We start from the raw sequence: 24,363 nt of genomic DNA on the forward strand, positions 1-24,363 counted from the left end.
GGGCTCTTGGCCAAGAAATAAACCATGTGTGTGAAAGAAAACAGGCTAACAATTCTGGACTCTGGTCTCCGTGGCTGCATTGCACATTGACCTCACCGGTAATTATCCAAATTAATTGCCTTTCGGGTTGTGTTCTCTCATCACAGAAACCTTCCTTTCCCAATTCAACCCATGTGGGTTAAAATGAGAAAACAAAAGCAAAAATTCCGCCCCACACCCAGAAGCCCCTTCTGTCAGGGATCCCAGGTGGACCCGGGAGAGCTGTTGGAGGCTGAGAAGGGCTGGTGATCATCGCATACCACACATAGGTGGAGGGCTGTTATTCTGTTTCCCGCCTAAGAGAGGATACCCCTATTGTTTCTGAAAACGCTGACCAGGACCCACACTTCCAACAAAAATTCCTCTATCCCCACAACAGCAGCAAAAGCAGCGGCAGAAGCAACAGCAATAGAGAAGTGTTTTGATGAATTGCAAGATGGATAGGGCTTTCAGTGCCCCCAGCCCTGCTGATACCAAACGCCTTTAAGATACAGACTTTCCCATCCTAATCTACAAAGGAAACAGGAAAAAGGAACTTAAAACTCCCTGTGCTCAGACAGAAATGAGACTGTTACAGCCTGCTTCTGTGCTGTTCCTTCTTGCCTCTGACTTGTAAACAGGACCCAGTAGAACATGCGAATGGAAAGTCACAAACCTCTTGGTGTCTGAAAGGATCCTTGGGACCTCATGCACATCTGCGGAAACTGGATGGAGAGATTTGGGGAAGCATGGACTCTTTAGCTGGCTTAGTTCTCTATGGAGTCAGCTTGCTCCTTTCTGGTAAGGTTTGGCTTTGTTGCCTTTTTTTAATTTAATTTTTTAGTTTTTTTTTCTTTTTTCTTTCTTTCTTTAACAGTTAATGATACTGGGCTTTCTCACCAGTATTTAGTTCTGGTTAACAAAGGGCAGCTGTGTTATAGGCACTGTTTCTCTAGGACTTTCCATTTAATAGATGTGAGGATTAAAATGCAATGTCTTTGTGGCTTGGAACTGAGTTTTTCGAGAGTTTCCCTTCCGCTTATTTGCCCCCTATGTTGCCACAGACCCTATGAGAACTGATCAGGTCACTTTATTTGTGGAGAATCACTTACTATGGCACATTATTTTACTCTTCCTCATTTGGGATTGTTACCTTATTAAAAAAAAAACAAACCCAGTTTTACCTGCTTCAAAAAAAATCTTGCATAATTTTTAAAAAATGAAATTCATGCAGACAATTATGGGGACCCACTTAAGGCAATGTACAGATTGTCATTTTTAAAGGAGAACAAAGATGCTTTTCTATAAAGATGTCATATCCACATCCTATTACAAATTTTTAAAAAATATTTATTTATTTTTGAGAGAGAGAGAGAGAGCACGCACGAGAGCATGCACTAGTAGGGGAGGGACAGAGGAGAGGGAGTCACAGAATCTGAATCAGGCTCCAGGGTCTGAGCTGTCAGTACAGAGCCCTATGTGGGCGCAAACCCTTGAACTACCAGATCATGACCTGAGCCAAAGCCAGATGCTTAACTGACTGAGCCACCCAGGGGCCCTAGCCACATCCTATTTTAGTTAAAGCAATCAAATTCTAGGCTTTTTGGGTTTTTATTAGACCTTGGGTCATGGCTATATAATTATTTTCTGTTTCTTTAAAAAAAATACTTGGCATGTAGTAATTTATAAAGTCTTTATTGGCCCAGTGAAATGAAAGTTGGGGCACTTATCTAGATTACCGGGCACAGGAGAAGACCAAAGCCTGTTGGAGGGCTAAGGAATGGTTGGCTTGCATGTTTTTAGATCTGGTGTGTGTGTTGCCCAGATTCTCCACACAGTGGCATGCCTCTGATGCTTACCCACCCTGAGGGACGCTGTCTGAAAGTGGTATCCAAACATGAAGTACAAATCACAACTCTAATCGCCTTAGGTTTCTCCCTTTTAGTTTGAAAACATTCTAATTATTGTAATGAAGATAGAAATGATACTGGAAATGGAATTGGACAAACATACTGAATTGAATGTTGCAGACTATATTATATTATTAGAATTTGATCTGAACATACACATAAGTTTGTGCTACATTATTTTCATACTTTTCTATATGTTTGGAAATTATTAAATATTCAAAAAATTAATCCAACAAGAGAAAAGAATTGCATGTAACTTGTTTATAGCATTTCAGATCACTTTCAACACCCAGTTATATTGAGGATTTAATCATATTTTGAGACTAAGAACGTGTAATGTCAGTTGCTGAGATGCTTTCACTATTTATGTAGAAATTATATTAACATAGAAGTGTTAATTTCTCCTGTTATATGCACCTTTAAATGAAAGAATTATCATGATTCCATTTTTGTTTGGCTTTTTTTCTGTGTGACATACTTATGAGTAACATGAAATCTGGAACTAATTCTACACCAGGGATTCTAGTAACGCAAAGCCCAGGGTCTATCATTGGTCTGAGCTATTTTATAAGTTAAATCACCTACGTGTGCACACATGCCAACACACACACAGTTTTAATTCACTGTTTGCCCCTCAAAGTGACTGTGTCATGGCACTTTGTAGTCTAGGCTTAGAAGAGCTGTCATAAAATCAGACCAAAAAATTATGTGGTTGAAACAGTTGCTCCCTGTCTAGACCTTAGTTACCTGGAAACATAGCCCTGAATTCAACAGGGAGAGGCCCAAGGAGAGGGATTTCATCCTCCTATTGAAAAGGAAAGGTGACACTAGCAAGGTTGATTTCTGGGGTAGGTCTGTTGTATTGGAATCCTAAGTTCCCTTCCCAGTATAACTCTCCATGGACATGAACACACAAAGCTTGGTAATTGCGACAAGAATCCAGCATGATTATATCTACAAGCATAGGAGCCCATTCTTTGCACCAAACTCCCCTGGTAGACCATAGTAATGGAACAAGGGACTTATGGTTTGTGTTTTTTTCTCTCTATTCCAATGGGTTGTTTCTGATTTTTTTTTTTTTTGTAACAAATAAGACTGAAAAAATATGTCACATTTGCCTCAGTGAAGGTGGCTCTGGGTGGCAGATATCCATAAGAGGTTTGGAAGAGGTATATAATTTTCAGAAGACTTCCCCAACCTACCTAGATTCTGGTACATTCCCCTCCCCATTGAGAATCATGGCCAATTTCAGCTTACAAACAAGTTATAATAAACATACTAGCTTTTCCCCACTCTCCCGTCCTCACCAAACTAGGCTGTTCTCTCTAAAGAGTTGTGTTTATAGCAATACAAAATACAACAAATTACTCTTTCTGCTTTATCATAGTATGTCCTATATGATCAACGCCGACCCACTGGGAAGTCTCTAGTAGTATGCCTTCATATCTCTTTGTTGTTTCCTTTGACATTTTAAGTAACAACCTGGGTTCACAAATAGTAGATGTCTTATCTGGAATGACAGTGGAAATTCGGTTATAAGGTCAGGGAAGTGGTCCCAGAGGGAACCTTCTCATTAGGGCTGGTCTTGGAAGGCTATATTAAGTGTGAGTAATCAAGGGTGGAGGTCTAGTAGCTGGGACCAGAGACACACCTGGGAATTATTCGCACAGGGAGGAGTTTTGCGCTCTTCACAGATGCTCCCTCCTAAGCATTGTCTCTGTTGGAAATGTCAGCATTTCCCTTTCAGCTCTATGCTGGGAGAGCTTCCTGCAAGAGCTCCAACTCTTCTAAGACACCCTCCAGGAGGGAAGAACTCTTCCAAGGCCATTTCAGAGGACTATGCTATGTCCTCTGGGAGATTCATATGGGTGGGCTCCAAATTTTTCTGACGTTATCTATTTGACTACTCCTAAAAAGATAGGTATGTAATTGTGTAACCTGCTTATTCCCTGTAGATGGCTTATCAGTCAGAGCATAGAACCTGGATTCAAATGATTTGTCTAGGCTGTCAAGAGACAGCCCTTTAAAATAGACGAATGTGAAGTCTTGAGTTTGGTTTCAATAAATGGATGTATGTATGTTCAGTGTGAGAGAGACTTGGTTTGTTGAGTTTTCTTTTTTTTTAATTAAAAAATTTTTTTAAGTTAATTATTTTGAGACAGAGAAAGCAAGTGGGGGAGGGGCAGAGAGAGAGAGAGAGAGAGAGAGAGGCAGAGAGAGAATTCCAAGCAGGCTCTGCCCTGTCAGCACGGAGTTTGGTGTGGGGCTCAGACTCAAGTACCTTGATATCATGACTTAAGCTGATACTGAGTCAGATGCTTAACCAGCTGAGCCACCTAAGTGCCCCTGTTTATTCAAATTCCTAGTGAATAACACGTTTTGGTGATACGCAAAATTCATAGATGCCAACATGTGCTCTGCTTGCTGAAAAGGTAATTTATAAGCTGCAACAGTTCACTTTAGTAGATATATAAGGCCCAAATTAGAAATGGTAATCACTGTACTGCTCAAAGAATACCCATTAAACACTGAAGACATTGAGAAATTTGGCAGTAAACATAGTGGACAAGCAGGAAGGTAAGTGCTTTAGAAACCATTTTATATGGGACTATTTAGCCAGGGAAAAGAGACCAAGATCAGCATTTTTAAGGGTTTCCATGTACAAGACCCCATAGGTAGTGTATTTTGCCAGATCTAGGATAGAGGGGTGAAGAGAGTTAGGCTTTATTGATGGAAACCTTCTAAAAATTGGATCACCATCCCCATGAAGAGTGAACTCCCACACTGGAGAGTGTTCAGGCATAGGTTGGGTGGTATCTATCAGGAACATCAGAAGGATGTGGAGTCTGATGGTTACTATACTTGTCTTTCACATTTCTTCCATTTTACTATTTCTCTGTGAGTTCAGAAAAGCCACCAACACCTTTGAAACCAAACAGTGTGTTTCCCGAATTTCAACTCAATCCACATGACTTGTGAGAGAAAAAAGTGTACCTGCACATGTGCTATCTTGGCTCTTCCAAAGACACTCCTTTATGGGACTGAGGTGGATCTAATCAAGAAGGCAGGAGAAAGAGTTAAGAGTATGAATTGTGAAGCCACAGACCTGGGCTTAAGCTCAAATTGGATGACAGTGGGAAAGTTACTTGATTTCTCAAAGACACCATTTTCTCATCTCTTATGGATGAGAATACGTATTTCCCAGAGTAGTTATGAGGATCAAGTGTGATAATGCAAGAAGAGAGCTTAGCCGGTAAGAACTTTCTAAATAAATGAAGCTAGTGTAATAAAAAAGGGGAGTATTTATCTGAGGACCTCTGTGCTAGTTCCAGACTGGTTTAATCTTTTCTAGCATGTAAGGGAGTCACTGCTCATGTAAGCAGTCTCTTTCTGAAATAACTCAACATAGGGTCACCTGGGTGGCTCAGTCGGTTAAGTGCCGACTTCAGCTCAGGTCATGATCTCGAAATTCTTGAGTTTGAGCCCCATGTTGGGCTCTGTGTTGACAGCTCAGAGCCTGGAGCCTGCTTGGGATTCTGCGTCTCTCTCTCTCTCTGCCCCTTTCCTACTTGCTCTCTGTCTCTCTTTCTCTCTGTCTCTCTCAAAAATGAGTAAACATTAAAAAGTTTCTTTTTTTAAATAACTTAATTCCTCAAGTTTTATGCTTGTCTCTCCCCACTTGGGCTACTATCTCAGTGCTTCCCTTCACCTACCCCTTCATCCCTGCTCTTGGCCCTTCTCCTTCCATCAGGCCCATATTTACAGTCTACACATTTTTTTCCCTCATGGCTCTTGTTCATGCTGTTCCATCCATTTGGGAATGACATCCTCCATGCCTTCTCTGCAAACAAAATTGAACTCAACTTGCCTGGGTCAGCTCTTCCTCATTATCTCCTTCCCTTAATTCTGAGTTCCCTTCTCATAGAGGCTGTGTCTTGAGCTTTGGGCACATAGATTTAGCTCCATTAGCCTTTAACATCTTTAACAACAGATAATACTTCTTTTTTATTCTTTATAGTGTGTTGCATTTAATGTTCACACATTTAATGTGTGTGAAACATAAAAATACACTCATGAAAGTGGCTTTAACTAGGCCTTTACCTTATACAAGGTATTTGATTGTTGAATATTACCCAAAAGGTATGTATACTTTTTTCAATAGACATTTGAATTGTTGGCTGCCTTTTGTTTATTCATTTTTTCATTCCTTTACTCAGCTATCATTTCAGTCAATGAAGACCTATTGAGGATTTACTCACAAAGCCAAGTCCTGTACTGGATTCCAGGAATGCAAAAAAGGATGAGTCATTTTTCCCCCTTGCTAAATTCACAGTTTAGAAGGAAAGAAGAATATAGGCACATGAATTATATGATGATGTGATAAATGTTATCATAGGGATATATATAAAATCTAGCTTTTCAAGAGCTATAAAAACTGTTTTTGGCTCCACTAATAAAAAATGAAACTTTAAAATCTAAGTTATGCATAAATGTCTAAAAACATAGAATATCGACTTCATTAGTTGCTAAATTTAGTATAAATAAACTTAATAATATTTGAAATGAGTCTGTAGCTTAGATGTTCCTCACTTTGCAAGAACTCCCTAAATAGTTGTGACTATTGCCAATTATTGCCACTTGTAGTTAGGAATTGCTCGTTATCAAATGATTGGAAAACTAAGAAGATAAAAAAGAAAAGGCAAGAAAGAACTTCCCATTAGAGAGAGCAGGGGGTCTGAAATAGCAGGTAAAGGTCAAGAAAGTTGAGTAAGGCTGGAATGTAGGGTGGAAATGGAGAATTAAGTTTGGGGTCAGATCAGGAAGGGCCTTGTAGGGCATTTTAAGTAACTTGTACCTCATTCTGTACATGTTGAAATTTAGTATGGTGTTTGTCCTATCATAGTTGATGTCTATCTTGGAAAAATTACTGTGATAATAGTATGGAAGATGGGTTGACCTGGCAGAGCCTGTAGGCCTGAACTAGTGTGGCTTTTCAACACTCCAGGAAGAAAGGCCTGGATGGACAGGGGGGTTGAGAGTATTGAGGAGATGAAACTGTAAGGCTTGGTGATTGATTGCATTTGGGAGATTGAGAGAAATGGGGGAGAATAAGTATAGTTCCACTGTTCTGGTTTGGGTAGTGGTGCTGCCATTCACTGTGCTGGGAAACATGGCAGGAGGAACTGGTTGGAGATGGGCTGAGATGGAGCAAATAATGATTTTGTATGTGTTGATTTTGAAGTTCCATGTAAAGGGAAAATATTTAGCAAAATTTGGGTCTCTGAGTGTGAAGCTCAGATGAAGGAGACTGGGCAAGGGCTTGAGACAAACGCCCTTGATTCATGGGAAGTGAAGCCATGGGCATGGACATATATGAAGATAAAGTGAAGGGACAAAAAGGAGAAAGTAGCCAAGTGGGGGCAGCAATCAGGGAATTGGTAGGAAAAGCAAATCCAATTAGATTTCTTTCCTGGAATTTTAGAGAATTGGTGTTGTGGTAGCTAAGGAAGAAGAAAGTTTTAAAAAGAGGAGAGGAAGGGCGACTAGGTGGCTCAGTCAGTTAAGCATCTGATTTCAGCTCAGGTCATGATCTCATGGTTTGGGGGTTCAAGCCCCGCTTCAAGTGAGCCCTGCTTCTCTCTCTTGCTCTCTTTTTCTACCCCTTGCTCACTTGCGCTCTCTCTCAAAAAAAAAAGAGGGGCGCCTGGGTGGCTCAGTCGGTTAAGCGTCCGACTTCGGCTCAGGTCACGATCTCACAGTCCGTGAGTTCGAGCCCCGTGTCGGGCTCTGTGCTGACAGCTCAGAGCCTGGAGCCTTCTTCGGATTCTGTGTCTCCCCCTCTCTCTGAACCTTCCCCATTCATGCTCTGTCTCTCTCTGTCTCAAAAATAAATAAAAACATTAAAAAAAAAAGAGAGAGAGAGAGAGATAATAAAACAGTTGCTATTAAAAAAATAAAAAGAGGAGAGAAGGATTGGGGCAGCAGACTGACAGCGTCTGGGTTTGGCGTGGTGGCACCAGGTTACAGGTGTGTGGTTTTACAGGGAGCCAGCCGCACTCCTAACAGTGTGGACCAGGACTGGAAGGGATGTCAGAGGATCATTTGGCATCACTCCCAGCCTTCAGGAAAGGGAATGTCTAAAGTTGCCTCCCTTATTTCTGGAATTTCAAACCGATAACCCAATTCCCACCGGTCTGGCCAGACCATTCCTTAACTCACAGCACACGTGGGGAATGTTTTTTAGATTGAGCCATGCCTGCTTTCCTCTGCACCCTGCCCCCCACTCTTCTTGTCCCTTCGGGAATCGGACCGTCCTTCTCTTCATGTTCGTTTCCCCCGGCTGCAGGGGCAGGTGTGGGGATGTGGGTCTGCCAGATGGAAAGAGTCCTGACTCTTTTCAATACATCCGTTGATGGGAGGGAGCGCATTCCTTCTGCCTGGTTGGTTCCCTGTCTTACATGGTATGGATGTGACAGGGAGCCTGTCAGGCAGCCAGATGAGGGACATTGTGGGCGGCTGCTGTTCACTTTCTGCTTGCCACAGCCCTTGCTCGGGGCTTGACCAGTGAGGTGTATGTGGTGGTCACACCCATCTGAGCAGATCTGTCAGCTTTCCCGCTTTTGTTAGAGGGTGATATCATGCTTCCTGGGGGGAGTGCTGGAAGACAATGCTCGGCCACTTTTCTCCAGATACAATAGGCGGAGTCAGGAAGGCAGTATTGACATTGCTGGGGCTGGGGAGGCACTCACTGCTCTGCGGCCGTCAGATGGTGAACCAGCTTAACCTTGGCACACAGGGCCTGGGTTGTGCAAGGCGTCTGGCTGCAGAGCCAAAGGGGACTCCGCCCTGGGGACAGGGCTGCTTTAGACATCTGGGAATCTGGGATGGGCTTCAAATTCTGATCCCTGTGTGAAAAACAACCACAAAACAATAATAGTACCAGATAACAAAAATGACTACCGTAGCTTGAATGTTTCTATGTGCCAAGTGTTTCATATGATTTTTAATAACTCATGACAACTGTGCACAATAGATATTATTCGTTTTTTTTAAATAGATGGTGGAACTGAGGCTCCAAAAGTGACTTGCCCAAGGTTAAAACGTAGTAGACATCCATTAGTTTGGAATGCCTAGCATCCCTATGTGTTAAGAGCTGCTATGATTTCCCTCCATGTGATGGGACTGCCAGTGACGGCAGAGTGTGCCATTCATCTGACCACAACCATTGGTTCAGATGGAGGATGCATGACCCAACAGGGCCAGGTAGACTCTGGCTTGGGGAATTGATGAGAAAACATTTTCTCTCTTTGGTGAGGACACTGGGCACCCAGAGCTACCAGCTGCCCTGGGTACTTGAAGGAAGCTAGTCTTTGGAAGGAGAGAATGAGGACAGTAGCACAGAGAACCTGGAACCATGACAGGCTCTCCATATTATTGGAGCGCTGAGTGCAGTGGTTTTTAGAAATCCACTCCTGTACCTTCCAAGTATGGGATCCAGTTACGTTTATTTGCTTCCACAATTTTGAGTTGGTTTCTGTCTTTTGAAAGTGAATCGTCCTGAGTGATGCCATGGTTTCAGTAGGAAGTGATAGAGGCAAGAGTTAAACTGAGAATGACCTGAAGCCCAGTTATGAGTTCTTTTAAACTCTTCACTGTGTGGTCTTCTAACTAGTGTTTCATGGTCACCGCAGGCTGGTTCCTGGAAAAGGAGGCTGATGACAGTACTTAGTCGTGTGGTTTTAGGAAAGATTTTAAAAGAAACATTACTTCAAAGTACTTAGTACAGTGTTGGTACATGACAAGCACTCAAAAAAATCAAACACTGTTAATTGTTTGCTTATAAACAAAGCTGGAGACTCTTAGGTTGCTTTATGCTGGTCTTTGCAAGGCACATCTTCACCCTTGAGGGCAGGCAACCCGTATTCTATGCTAGATGGAGGTCTCTGCTTCACTTGGTGAAAGTCAGCATTAGTACCCTTCGTAGCTTGGCGTTGTCTCAGAGAAAGGAGTGAAAGGAGTGGTTTCTTGATTTTTTTTTTTTCTAAATATCTGGAGTGTCAGGCAGGAGAATTCCTTCCAGTGGATCTCCTAGGTAGCAAGACAGTTCTTCCAGCTTTTCTCCTGCCAGCTCCCGATTCCTTCTTTTCTCTTGTCTTGACTGAACAGAGGCTCTAGGATGATTTGTCATTTATAGGTCCCCACTGCACTGATCCCAAGCCTAATTCCTAGTTCTTGACAATTTACTGTGGAATTGTTAGTTCCAAATGGAAGTTGTCTCATTTTTGACTAAGCTCATTATCGGATTTTTGGACCCATCCTGGAGCGAGAGAGAGAGAGTATGTATGTGTGGCAGCAGCTCTCCTCCCGTTTCACCACCATCTTTGCCCTTTGCATCTCTGAATTCCTCTTTATGTCCAGTACCTCTTACATCCGGAAAGCACTTTCTAATCGGTGGGGGTTGATTCAAACACCCACCTGCGTTACTACTCATTGCTACCACTTCAGATCCAAAGGGCACGGTGTCGTAGCCGTTGGTTGTGGTCGGCACTGTTTCAGAAACCAGTCTTTACCTGCTTCGCAAGGCTCTTGCGATTCTCAGTCCCTCATGTCACATTGGAGGGGTATTTCAGCCATACCAGGCTCTGCAGTTTCTAAACATACACTCTTGAAGCCTCCGTGTGCCTTTGTGTATGTTGTGTCTTCTGCCCGGAATGCTCTCTTCCCATCCCTTTTTTCATGTGACTTATTCATGCTTCAAGGTTTATCTCAGGTCCCAGCTCTTCCGAGAAGTCTTCCTTAAACTTCTTGCGTGGGTTTGGGCCCTGCCTTCACCTGGGCTTCTACTAAAAACGTGGCCTGAAGTAAAGGCATATGCGTAGGTAGATTATTCGGGAAGTGATCTTGGGAGCAGGAGTGAGGGACTAGGGAAGTAGAACAGTACTAGGAAGTGTTATATGCTGGTCACTGCTATGGATGCCTGGTACCCCAGATATCCTGAGGAGCCTTATACAATGAGACTCAGAACTGTTTACCCACAAAGAAAAAGAGAGGCATTCATCCATTGCTATCCTCCTTCCTCTGTTCAGGGTTATGTAGATAAAAGAAACTAGTGGGTTACTGCTGGTATCTTGTACTGTTGTGCCGGAGAAAGTCACAAGAAAGGAAAAGACATGTACTTGCCTGGGCACTGGGTGAGCTACTTTGACACCTGCCTAAAGTGGCTGCTGCAGGTGGAGTGGGGTGGATTTGCATTGGTGCCCAAGAAGTGTCACATACGGGCACCCCTATGCTTGCCTCTGTCCTCATACTTAGAACAGTAGATGACAATGAACAGTTTGTTTGTTGGTGTCACCCACTAGTGAGCTGTGGTTGGCATTTCAATATTCCCAGCACCAGACGTAGTATTGTGGCTGGCAGAGAAAGGCTTTATTTATTTGTGTGTTTATTTTTGAGAGAGCACAAGTTGGGGAGGGGCAGAGAGAGGGGAACAGAGGATCCAAAGTGGGCTTTGTGCTGACAGCAGCAAGCTCAGTGTGGGACTTCGACTCATGAACTGTGATGTCATGACATAAGCCGAAGTCAGATGTTCAACCGACTGAGCCACCCAGGTGCCCCAAGAAATGCTTTAATAAATGGGTTTGCGTTGGATTAAATGTTCCAACCTAGTGCTTCCCTACGTGTGCTCTATATATTACTGCTGGCCTGAAAAAGATGATTGTATGTGCTTCCTGGAAGCATATTTTAAATTATCTATTTTTGTATCTAAGTGTAAATATATGTGTGTATATATCTATAATATCAATCAGGTGATTTAATGAATATTCTTAATATGAGGCTTAGAAAAAAATGAGCTAAAGAGAATGGTTAATAGAATAATTGTACAAGCAGCATGTATATTCAGCAAAGATCATGCCTGTGGTACATAAATTAATGCACTTTGGGAGATACTGCTCTAACTGAATTAGTTAGCTAATCCTCTTTAGAACTCTGTGTCCAAAAAGAAAATAGAAAAGTAATTTGGCATGTAATGAATACTATCCCAGTGAGATGAACCAAGTGAAAGAGTCTTACAGTGATCAGCCTGTGTCAAAGGATTATCTAGGACTCTAATCTTGCTTTTTCCAGTAAACCTGGAAAATGGGCATTTGTTATTAAATCATAGACAAGATCTAATTTACCCCTTGGACATAACTGGGGCATCCCTCAAAATAGGCCCACAAGTCAGCCAGCAGACCAGCAGGCATAGTGAGCCAGTATAAGAATGGGTAAGTCCGTTATACTCACTCATTCAAGCTAACATTTACGGAGCCCTTTCTGTGTCCTGGGAATCTGCTAGGCATTGCAGTTAGAAAGATGACTAAGAGAGGCACATGACGTCTACTGGCTTGTGATATGCTCGGTGAAAAGTTCTGCTTTATGGGAGGCAGATGTTGGGAGCATGGAAAATGGAGGGAGTAATCCTGGAAGAGAACAGGGGTCTCATCATGCGGGTGACATCTGAGATGGATGGATAGGATTACACTTTGTGGAAAGTCAGGAGTGGAAGTGAGAAGTAGAGCATTCCAGGCAGAGGAAAAAGCATGAAAATGGGGAATATGTTGTGTGGCAGTTTTATGTGGCTATGCTCCAGGGCCCACTGAAGGAGGTAGCAGGGGATAGAGCCAGGAAGATGAGTTGGGAAGACGGTAATTTGGTTTGAGTTAGGCTGAGTGGGCAGGGACAGACCAGAGAGACCCTTCCTGGAGTCATTAGGATGTAGAGTGAAGCTGTGTGAGGGAATGAGATTGTCCAAGAAGAGGACAGAAGACTGGTTCTGGGAACACCTGTATCAACGGGTAAGTGGGTGGAGGAAAAGGAAACTGGAGGCATTCAATGAGAGAAGCCAAGGGAGGAGGGAGTTTTAGCTGCATCAAAAAGTGCAGAGGCAGGAATAGGGTGAAGGGAGGGACTAGAGAATGTGGCACTTAGGTGCTGTGTGTTGCAAAGCATTCTTGGTGAATGGCGCTGGGCTGGGGTTGAGGAGTAAGTGGGAGGTGTGGAAGTGGGGTTGGTAAGCATAAATTCCTTTCTGGGAGATGTCCCTTATTCTGGAAGATTCCTTTTACCACGTGCCTTTCTGTAAGCTTGATGCGGCATGATCTGGTAGGAGGAGGCGTGAGGTCCTCTCTGCTAACACTGGCAGAGGATACACAGAGGTCTGGAGATAGGGAAAGAACTCTTACATGACAGATACTCTCTCTTGCCCCTGGATGTGGTCCCCAATTACCTGAATTAGGGAATTATTTTAGTTTCAAGAACATGATAACAGAGGTAGAAGTCTTTATGGCAGGCCACACACTAACTGTTACATAGAGTAACAGAATAGTGGAACTGTCAAAGTCTTAGAAGATTATCTGGTCCAGTATTTCTGAAGACGAACTCCTCAGAGAATCGTAGAATCCTTTATTTTTTGTCTTTTGAGTATCGTATGGAGCTAATGTTTGTTACCTTAAGAAATACCGGTTTGCTTCAACTTTCTCATTATACAGATGCCAGCACTGTGGTTCAGTACTTTGTTTAAACTCACTCAGTGCATTAGAGGCTAAGTTTCTTCACTTCAGTGGAGAATGTGGAAGGCAATCTATAAATTCGGGCAGAATCCATGTACCGTCAAATTGCCTATTCTGTTTAGGTTTGAGCCTCCAGATCATTCACTTATAAATTCCTTTCCTTCTCTTTTAAGTGCTTAATGGATACAGCTGCAAGGCCCCTGGCAGTGCTGGCTTGCTTTGTGCCTCCCAGCCCCCTTCCCCCTGTGTATCTCACACCCAGATTCAGCAGGGCTTTTCACACAAATAGTCTGCCAAGAGGCGTTGAACTGGAGCCAGAAACACACAACAGCTGCAGAAGGGTCAGCCACATGTAGAGGCCTGGGGTAATCTGCAGGCCTGGACACAGCCCTGACCACTGACGACTCCGGAGTCCATAAGCCATCAGCAAAGTGAGTAATACACTCATTCTGCCAGCTGCTTCTGGAATCAAACAAAAACTAGTGCTGTTGCCAGCCAGCAGGGAAAGAATCACCTTTGATTGCATCACTGTCTTCCCATTAAGGCTGGGGAGAGCCTGTGGTTCAGACTGACTTCTGTTAGAGAACCTCTCTTCCTCTCCTAGAGATCACTCTCTGATGGAACTCATGGTTTATCACCCCTGCCAAGCCCACATTTTCACCTTCCCCAGGTGGTTATGAGCACAGGCTCTGGGGCCAGATGGATCTTGGTTGGAGCCCTACCCAGGGTGAAAATGGTGTGACATTGAACAATTTATTTCACCTTCCTGTAGAATGGGGATCGTGTCACCCACACTGCAGAGTGGTAAGGATTCCATGATAAGTTGGTCAAATGCCTGGCAAGTGCAGGCTCATAAAAAAAAGCTCAATAAATATTAACTGTCATTATTATTTCTTATGTTTCCCTATGTTCCTAAGAGCACCCTGTTGCTAAGAACCTGTATAAATGTTATTCTATTCCATTCCATCCCATTTCAACATCTCCTTCCTTCCCAGCCTATTCTATTCTATGAATATTTCTTGACCTTCTACTCTGTGCCCCACCCTGGGTCAGCAGATGTAAAGATGAATAAAATAAAGTCCGTGCTGCTAAGGAGGTTGCTGTTGGGGTGTGAGTTGCCCGTGGACATTCAGTACATTCTCATCATTCCTAATAGTTCCGTTCTATAAATCATGGACACAGTGTTAGATCCCTGCAAGTCGCAACTTTTTTTGTCAACGAATCGATACATACCTAGTTTTGTGTGTGTTTCCATTTAAAGGAAAATCATTTAATGCATAGGACTGACTCATTAGCATGGGACTCGTGGTCAACAGCATGAACTGCAGCCCAAAAGGAGCTTATCTAACATGTGTTTTCTCCTGAGGTACATCGTAGCTTTCTCATGCTTAAGAACACTAAACAGCACTTCAACACTATGCCTGGGAGCTATCTTATTCTTTTTATCTTTTGGATTTGTCTTAAAAAAAATTTTTTTTTAATGTGAGTATAGTTGACACACCGTGTAACATTAGTTTTAGGCATACAACGTAGTGATTTATGTATGTTCACCACAAGTGTAGCAACCACCTGTCCTGTTATATTACGGTAACAATTGACTGTATTCCTTATGATGTGCCTTTTAGTTGTTTGGAGGCAATTTAAATGGTGAAACTGCCAACTAAAAGCACAAAAACGTGAAAAAATAGCACTACCTATACTGTGGAGAGGATACTGGTTTACAGTTGGGAACACGTGCATCTGAGGACTCGGGGTTTTTCTTGCTCTACTGTGCGTTCTAATGGCTGGGAAGGCATCATGAGTGCTGATTTTGAGGCAATAAATAAATTGTAGGCAAATTCAAGTATACGGAATCAACCAATAATGAGGATAGACCGTTGGTACAAGTGACTCTACTCGGGCGGTAATGAGGTTTCCACAGATGTACAGGCAGGCACAGGAAAGAGAGAAGTGAGTTTATTCTGGGACACTCAGCTCCACTGATGGAAATCAGGCTTTCCGAGAGGCATTTCTGACTGAGCAGACAGTGGACATGGATGCCTGAAGAGATGACGGTATGGCTGCCAGATTGGGGCTCAGGGTGGAGGGGGTTCTGCCTCCAGTGCCATACCACGTGGCCTGGATTTGACTGGATGCCCTTAAGCAGACTTCTTCTCACCCACGTTCATGTCAAAGTGAGACCCAGCCCTCTGAGACACCAAACACATGAGGAAGGACCCACCTCTGTAGTGTTGGTGAATAATAGAGTTCCCAGTAGGTCGAAGGGGAGGATGATTTGTGTTGTACAGTGTGCAAAATGAATGAATTTCCCAAGTAGACATCTCTCTGTTTCTCTGGCAAAGTTCATCTCCAGTTCCCAGCTTCCTGATTTCTCCACCTCCCTCCCTTCCACCTGTCCTGTTCCAGCCTATTGCACTTCACCCCTGCGTGCACATAGCACTCAGCACACCAAAGGTCAGCTCCCTCTCCTGGCTCCCTCTCCTGTGGACTCTTTGCAGGAGGCCTGTATTACTGGGATGGCTTTGGGGAGTTTTTACTCCATGCTTCACTCCCCACTTATCCAAATAGTCACTCAGTAAAATATTTTTTCCATGTTTTGGAATAGGCAAGAAAGAAGTACAAGGTCCTGGATGAGTTACCACTCCCTCGTGCTGCCAGTTTTTCCCAACAGAATATTTTTTCATCTTGGACACATGATCCGTGGTTTCTACAGTTAATTTGTTTTTATTATTTTTTATTTTAGAGAGAGGAAGCAAGTAAGGGAGGGGGGCAGTAGGAGAGAGAGAGATTGAAAATCTTAAGCAGGCTCCACATTTAGTGTAGAGCCCAACACGGGGCTCGATCCCAAGACCCTGGGATCATGACCTGAGCCAAAACCAAGAGTCAGACACTTAACCGGTTGAGCCACCCAGGTGCCCCAGTTTCTACAGTTTTTAAAGAGCCTAGTCCAGGCCCTAGCCACACTAGATATTTGATAAGTGAATAGATTTCCATTAAACAGATGATTTGGGGAAAGGAGACACTTTTGTAATGTTTTCCTCCACAAAACTGATTGGTACTTTTAATTACTGTAATTTCCTTACATATTTCGCAGCAAGGTTTTATAACCCTCATCACAAGTGCTAAACACTTCTAATAATTTTCATCAAAATTGCCAATGATCCTATTTTTGAAACTTAAAACAATTGTGAATTTTATCTTAAAGAATAAGCAGAAGGAGCTGCTGAGAAAATTCTGGAGAGAAAAATGTAATTCTTGGCAGTAGCTCTATTATCTTTTTATTATTATTTTATTTTACTTTTTATTTTTTTATTATTATTTTAAATGTTTATTTTAGAGAGAGCGAGCAAGCAAGCATGTGAGCAGAGGAGGGACAGAGAGAGAGAGAGAGAGAGAGAGAGAGAGAGAGAGAGAGAATTGCAAACAGGTTCCATGCTCAGTACTGAATCTGACATGGGCTCTATCCCACGACCATGAGATCATGACCTGAGCCGAAATCAAGAATTGGATGGTCAACCGACTGAGCCACCCAGGTGCCCAGATAATGGCTCTGATAGCTCTCAAGGCAGCGTATAATACTCTAGCAACAGTGGAGTACCCTATAAGAGTATGGGGACACAGATTAACAGACTTAGAAAAGTCGGAACCAGACCTGAGTTTACATAAAATTTTATTATCTATAAAGGATATAAATCAGTGGAGAAAAGAATAACAGTTATGGGAAAATTAGTTTTCTGTTTTGAAAAAAGAACTGTTTAAAAAACCCATCTGTTACCACACACTGAAGTAAATGCCAAAGGGATTAAAGAGTAAATGTAAAAAATCAAGCCACCAAAAAAACATGGAAGCGAATATTTATTGATTTTTCATAGGGAGAAAGACTTCTTAGGCTTAAAAACAGTGAAAGAAACCACAAAAATAAAATTCAGTATATATAGCTACATAAATATTTAAACTGTTAATTTAATAAGCAAAATAAAAAGGCAAAGGAAAAATGAGAAAAATACTTGCAACAAATATGGCATATAGGAGACTAAAGTATTTGCATAAAAGATGCTCATTTGAAGCTGATAGAAAAAGGAAAACAACAGAAAAAGAAGAAATAATTCACAGAGGAGGAAATACAAATGGCTAATAGTCTTGTGAAAAAATTCACCCTCTGAATTAAAATCAAATCAAAATAAGAGACTGTTTTTCTATATCAAACTGGCAAAGATTAAAAAGCAAGTGAGAATATTCAATAATACACATGAGATAAGTGTGTATGAAAATACACTGCACCTTTTTATTTTTTAAATTATTTTTTAAAGTTTATTTATTTATTTTGAGAGAGACAGAGACAGTGTGAGTGGAGGAGGGGGCGTAGACAGGATCCCAAGCAGACCCCATGCTGCCCTTGCAGAGCCTGATGCAGGGCTTGAACTCACGAAACTGGGAGATCATGACCAGAGCCAAAGTCAAGAGTCAGATGCTTAACTGACTGAGTCACCCAGGTGCCCCAACACTGTAGCTTTTTAGATAGAAATTTAGCACCGTAAACAAAATGTTACCGAAGATTTTAAATGTAACAAGATTAAGTAAAAATTCAGGATATGAAACTGTTCTGTTTTAACCTAAGAAAAAGAAGTATGTATGTTGGTTTCTGCAGTTTCTCTTTGTATACCCTGGGCAAAAAACAAAGAATATACATCAAAATGTTAGTGAGAGTAAAAGCGTTTCTTTCTAATCATTTTGTCTTACTGTGTTTGGATAGGTGTTGAAAGACAGAGATTTCATAATAAGACATATCTTTTAAAAATGCATATGCTGACTGTTCTAAAAAGAACATCAAATGTAATACTTTCATAGTTGTAGAGATACTTTGTGATGATCAGTTTCATGCTTAAATTGCTATTTCCTAAAAGATAAATATAAAAGGACCCACATTTATCAGTACTGCCATCTATTCTGCATATAATGTTTATGACTATCAAGATATTTATTAATATGGGGCGCCTGGGTGGCTCAGTCGATTAAGCCTCCGACTTCAGCTCAGGTCAGGATCTCGCGGTTCGTGAGTCTGAGCCCCGCTTCAGGCTCTGGGCTGATGGCTCAGAGCCTGGAGCCTGCTTCTGATTCTGTGTCTCCCTCTCTCTCTGCCCCTCCCCTGTTCATGCTCTGTCTCTCTCTGTCTCAAAAATAAATAATAAAAAACGTTAAAAAATTAAAAAAAAAGATATTTATTAATATGGTGTAATTACAGAAAAAAAAAGATTCTAGGAACACTCTCTTCCTTGGATAATTTTATTGGGACATTCAGATGACCTATTGAAATAAGACCAGGAGAGATGCTGAGAAATGTTTCTCTCACAGAATTCAGTTGATTTTTGATGTTTGGGAATGAAAATACTATGCAAATTGGAACTCTGGGTAGTTACTTCAAAATACAGCATTTGTATACTTTAGCTTCCTTAAAATGTGTATTTTTCTACAGAAATAATTTGATTACAAAAACGATAACAAAAAGGGGCCCCTGGGTGGCTCAGTCGGTTGAGCATCCCACCTTTTATTTCTGCTTGGATCATGATCCCAGGGCTGTGGGATGGAGCCCCACATCAGGTTCCATGCTGAGCATACAGCCAGCTTAGAATTCTCTCTCTCTGTGTCTCTCTCTCTTTCCCTCTGCTCCTTTGCCCAGCTCATGCACGCTATCTCTCTAAAATAATAAAAATAGGGGCGCCTGGGTGGCGCAGTCGGTTAAGCATCCGACTGCAGCCAGGTCACGATCTCGCGGTCCGTGAGTTCGAGCCCCGCGTCAGGCTCTGGGCTGATGGCTCAGAGCCTGGAGCCTGTTTCCGATTCTGTGTCTCCCTCTCTCTGCCCCTCCCCCGTTCATGCTCTGTCTCTCTCTGTCCCAAAAATAAATAAACATTGAAAAAAAATAAATAAAATAATAAAAATAAATTTTAAAGATGGCAAAAATAGGGGGGCCTGGGTGGCTCAGTTGGTTAAGCATCCAACTTTGCTCAGGTCATGATCCCATGGTTCATGGGTTTAAGCCCCACATAGGGCTCTGTGCTGTCAGCTCAGAGCCTGGAGCCTGCTTTGGATTCTGTGTCTCCCCCTCTCTGCCCCTCCCCTGCTCACAGTCTGTCTCTCTCTGTCTCTTTCAAAAATAAATAAACATTAAAATTTTTTTTTTAAAAGTTAAAAAAAGACAAAAATAATACATGTTCCTGTTGAAAAATTTGGACACGCAGAGAAACATTTTAATACAAAAATTAGTTATATACTCTTTTAATGTGTAAGTATATTAAATACATTTTAATACATGAGTAACATAAAATAATAATAAAATATATAAATTATACAGAGGGAGCTCAAGAGAGAAAGAAAGATTAAGAGATAGATTGAGAAGCAGAGAAATAGCTAGGTTTGATTGTTTGGCTTTAAACATCTGTTAACTATTGTCTTGAAGCATAAACCCAGTTGTACAGGCTCCCTTTTAGGATGGGAACTGCAAGAGGGGAAAAAAACGGTCTCAACCACAGGATCATTGACCATAAGCCAGAAGGGCCATAGGAAGTGAAGTCACAGCACTAAGCCAGGTCTTCTGATGCTGCCATATAATAATCAAGTAAGACCTGAAACAAATCCTTTCCTCTTTTCCCTGGACCTCCTCTCATCACTTAGAACTTAACCCTGAGGGATGAAGTGAAGATTCAGAGAAGTGTGCTGGATGAGAGTAAATACCAGAAATGGGGTGAGAATGTCATATATGCATTATTTGTTAATTTAAAAAAAGTGTTGTTATTAATGAAGAAGAGAGTCTTGGCTTGTTTTCGGGTGATGAAACAGTTGAGAATGCCTGAGAACTCCTGGTGTCAAAGGGCATCTTTCAAAATGCCGTGTCCTTCTGGCTGTGTCTTTTGCCCTCCATCTCACCATCTTCATTGTAAACCTTAGGAGCCACAGTCAGCGGAGTTTGAGAAAGGTGAGGACGACAGCCCACCAGCGCCCTCTGCAGTCTTGCACCATGGCCTCCTTTGTGATTACAGTGGCCGTGTGACACATCCAAACCTGAAAGCCAGAGTCCTCAGTTTACTGCTGCCCTTTAGTATTTGTATCCATACTAATTACCTGAACGTGTTTGATCTGTCTACAAATCTCCCATTAGACTGTAAGCCAGTGGCTCTCATATTTGCTTCATGGAGCTCTGGGGTTCCAAAGGGACACCTGTGTGGCTTGCACAGCAGGTGAAGGTGAGGCCTGGGCTTGCTGGTCTTGGGCCCCATGCCCTTACTTTACCAACTTCAATCAGGGTAACCTTAATTTGGTTAACATATTACCTTCTATAAAATATTCCACTTGGTAGAAGGATGCCTTTGCTTCAACAAAACTCATCGAGGAACTGCTAACATAGTTATAAGATACGCTCTGGCAAAGACAGCCCTGAGCTGGGTGTGATAGACTTGTATCCCGTATGAGGAATTATTGGCTAAGCCAATACTGGTTAGGAGTACAGGTTTTGAAACTGAAATATGAAAGCTGATCTGTTTCTTCCATTTACTGTAGACCGGAAACCGGGTAATCACACCTGTATATAAAGGCTGATAAAGTGTTGATTGAAGGTTTGAAAGACTCTTCCAGAATAAAGGGGATATATATATATTTTTTTTTTCTTAATGTTTATTTTTGAGAGAGAGAGAGAGACAGAACACGAGTCGGGGAGGGGCAGAGAGAGAGGGAGACACAGAATCCGAAGTAGGCTCCAGGCTCTGACCTGTCGGCACAGAGCCTGACATGGGGCTTGAACCCACAAACCACGAGATCATGACCTGAGCTGAAGTCAGACGCCGAACCAACTGAGCCATCCAGGTGCCTTGAGGGGGTATGTTTTAAGTCATGAGGTTGATAATGCTGACTTTTTTGTCAGTGCTATGGGAAGGATTGTTCACAAAAAAGCAGAGTTTGAGGTGAATGAACTGTTACTATATTGATACTAATATTTTGTATACTTGATTTAGAAGTGAACATCATCTCATTTATTCTGTGAGATTTACTGCCAACAAACCTGAAATTGCATAGGTCCTTGGGGGAATCTATTGCATATGTGCAAGTATTTCCTTCTAAGTTGACATTTGAGTGTTGATTCCTTTCAGACATTAAAAATTTGAAATTAGCCGCACAGACCTCAGCAATCAAGTTCTAATTTCAAGCACACACACTAGAGCAAAAATTTCGGCTTCTTTTGAATACATTTTACATTACACAGTCCAAGAACTAAAGTCCGTTTGATCTAGTTTTTAACTCCTTTAGAAACCAAACTTAGGAGTATCAAAAATTCTATTTGAAACCTAGGTCTTGGGGCGCCTGGGTGGCTCAGTCAGTTGGGCAACCGACTTTGGCTCAGGTCATGATCTCACGGTTCTTCTAGAGCCCCGCATCAGGCTCTGTGCTGACAGCTCAGAGCCTGGAGCCTGCTTCGGTTCTATGGGTCTTTCTCTCTCTGCCTCTCCTCACCACCCGTCTCAAAAAATAAATAAACATTAAAAAACTTAAAAGAAACCTAGGTCTTTGGCTGATTAGTCATATTTTAAAATTCTGATTTTAAAATCTAGGACTAAAGTCCAGGGATTGTGGACTTTAGTTCCTAGAGCACATGGTAAATCTTGTTTTCCAGGGGTGACCTTAGACTATAAATAATGTGTGTCATCCTTAATACGGAGTCAGACTTTGTCATTAAAGAAACCGCAGATTAAAACTGCATGCCCCCTACCGGAAGTTAAGTCCTTTACTACATGGGAAAAAGAGAAACAAGGGTGTGAGATAAGTTTTGTCGTAGTGCAGCATTATCGTGCTGGGTGGTGTTCAATATCTCACTCTGTGGACCCTGTTTTCTCTGGATGTAGGATAAAAAACTACCACAAACTGTAACTTTTGCCTCGGATTGGTCCTGCAGGGAGGATCACCCTCGGCGGGGGGGGGGGGGGGGGGGGGGGGGGGGGGGGGGGGCGGCGCAGGTTGTGCCTATTTTGCAGGGAGAAGTCTCTCTTCTCTTCACTGGTCTCACCCCTTTAGGGAATCCTAAGTCCTCACCGTTATCATCATCATCATTAGCAGCAGCAGCAACATCACTGTTTATTGACCATTGCTATTGGTGCACATTCTTAACACATCTTTCATAGAATTTACAAAAGATTTTTTCATATGATGAAATGCTAAAAGGTCAGTATCATCACCTCCACTTTACGGAGGACCAAGCAGAGGCATAGAAGGCTGAGTTATCTGTGTATAGTCCTGGGTTACATTAGTAGTATGTGGCAGATCTGGGATTCAAACCCAGGATGGCTTGATTCCCTTGCTTCGAACTGCATAGTGCTTGGCTCTGCTGTTCAGCAAGACTAACCTGCCTGACCTTTCACTGTGATGTGATCTGTGTTTGATGCAGGGCACCTGGAGACTGAAATAGTTTAGACACAGCACCACAGTGAGAGCCATGACTAAATCCAAGGCTTAGGATGCACAACACAAGCCATTTCCCTCCCTTCCAATGAACTCATTTAAACGTGTTTATCTTTTTATGCTCTGTGTACAGTACTACTATCCAGAGATAGCCACTGTTCACATTTTCCAGATAAGACTGAATTTTGTATCCCTCTCTGTGGAATTCACATGCCCTCTACCAGGTTTCCCCTGTGAATTCCCAGGGTGCGTATGTTCTCATGGTTACCTCCCACACGGAACTGGGCTTCGGTTTTAATTTAATTTATGCACTCCTCCCTTGCTCTCTCCTGCTGCTACATTCTCTGTTCACCTTGGTGCCGGGCCAGATGTGCAGCTCAGCCTTTCATCTCAAAAATAAGAAAGGCAACAATTTTTCGACACACACAGACCTACAGATAGATATAAACAAAGAGACACATAGACGGATAGTACATTTCTGAGTATAATGCACTTGACCAATGAGTTCAAATAGAGATGTGGTAATGCAAACAGCTTCCCATGGAGTATCGGACATACCTGTTTCTTGAAGCCCTTCCACACCTATCGTAGTGACTCTTTCCTTTTGTGACACCCATTGGGATTATCTTAAATTTATGAATTAATTTAGGAAGAGTCATCTTTCCACTTAAGAACCCTGTACATTTCTCCAAGTCTTGAAATCTTTTGTATCTTTTGGTAAAATTTCATAGATGTTTTCATAAAGGTCCAATGCATTTCATGTTGGGCAATTAAGTGATACATTATTAATACACTTGTGATCTACTATACCATTCTTGCCTGCTGGGAATCCAGAGAATATTTACAGAAGATGAATCACTTAATAAAGTGCTGAACTGATTTGCTAATATTTTATTTGGGATTTTTTTGCTTTTCCATAAGTGAGATAAGGAGTAGTCTTCATTTTTCAGCTATTTATTTGAGGTTAGATAACAAGATTATTCTGCCTTAAAAGAATTGGTAGATTTCTATTTAAAAAAAAAAAGTTTTTCAGGGCACCTGGGTGGCTCTGTTGGTTAAGCATCCAACTTCAACTCAGATTATGATCTCACCATTTGTGGGTTCGAGCCCCATGTTGGGCTCTGTGCTAACAGCTCAGAGCCTGGAACCTGCTTCAGATTCTGTGTCTCCCTCTGTCTCTACCCCTTCCCCACTCATGCTCTCTCTCTATCTCAAAACTAAATAAACATTAAAAAAAACAACAACAAAAAATGTTTTTCTATTACACAAACTCTCTAGCAAAATCAGTTGGCCCTGTGATTTTTTTTTTTTTTTTGAGAAAGAGAAAGACAGCATGAATGAGGGAAGGGTGGTGGGGGGGGGGGGGAGAGAGAGAGAGAGAGAGAGAGAGAGAGAGAGAGAGAGAGAGAATCTTAAGTGGGCTCCACACCCAGCTTGGATCC

The 24,363-nt window shown here is 42.1% G+C and overlaps 1 protein-coding gene across 3 annotated transcripts in view; it reads left to right on the plus strand.

Moving 5' to 3' along the window:
* Window positions 1-222: 222 nt before the first annotated feature.
* TEK (TEK receptor tyrosine kinase) overlaps window positions 223-24,363 on the plus strand; it is a 106,467-nt gene continuing 82,326 nt past the window's right edge. For 2 of the 3 annotated variants that reach the window (XM_043566795.1, XM_043566796.1), the window contains exon 1: window positions 224-819. In XM_043566795.1, coding sequence (XP_043422730.1) covers window positions 768-819 — 52 coding nt within the window. In that variant the 5' untranslated portion in view covers window positions 224-767. Of the gene's footprint in view, window positions 820-24,363 lie in introns of all 3 variants that reach the window. The other variant, XM_043566797.1, reaches the window with a different exon arrangement.

This window comes from Prionailurus bengalensis, chromosome D4 (genome assembly GCF_016509475.1).
Source record: "Prionailurus bengalensis isolate Pbe53 chromosome D4, Fcat_Pben_1.1_paternal_pri, whole genome shotgun sequence".
NCBI classification, from domain to species: Eukaryota; Metazoa; Chordata; class Mammalia; order Carnivora; family Felidae; genus Prionailurus; species Prionailurus bengalensis.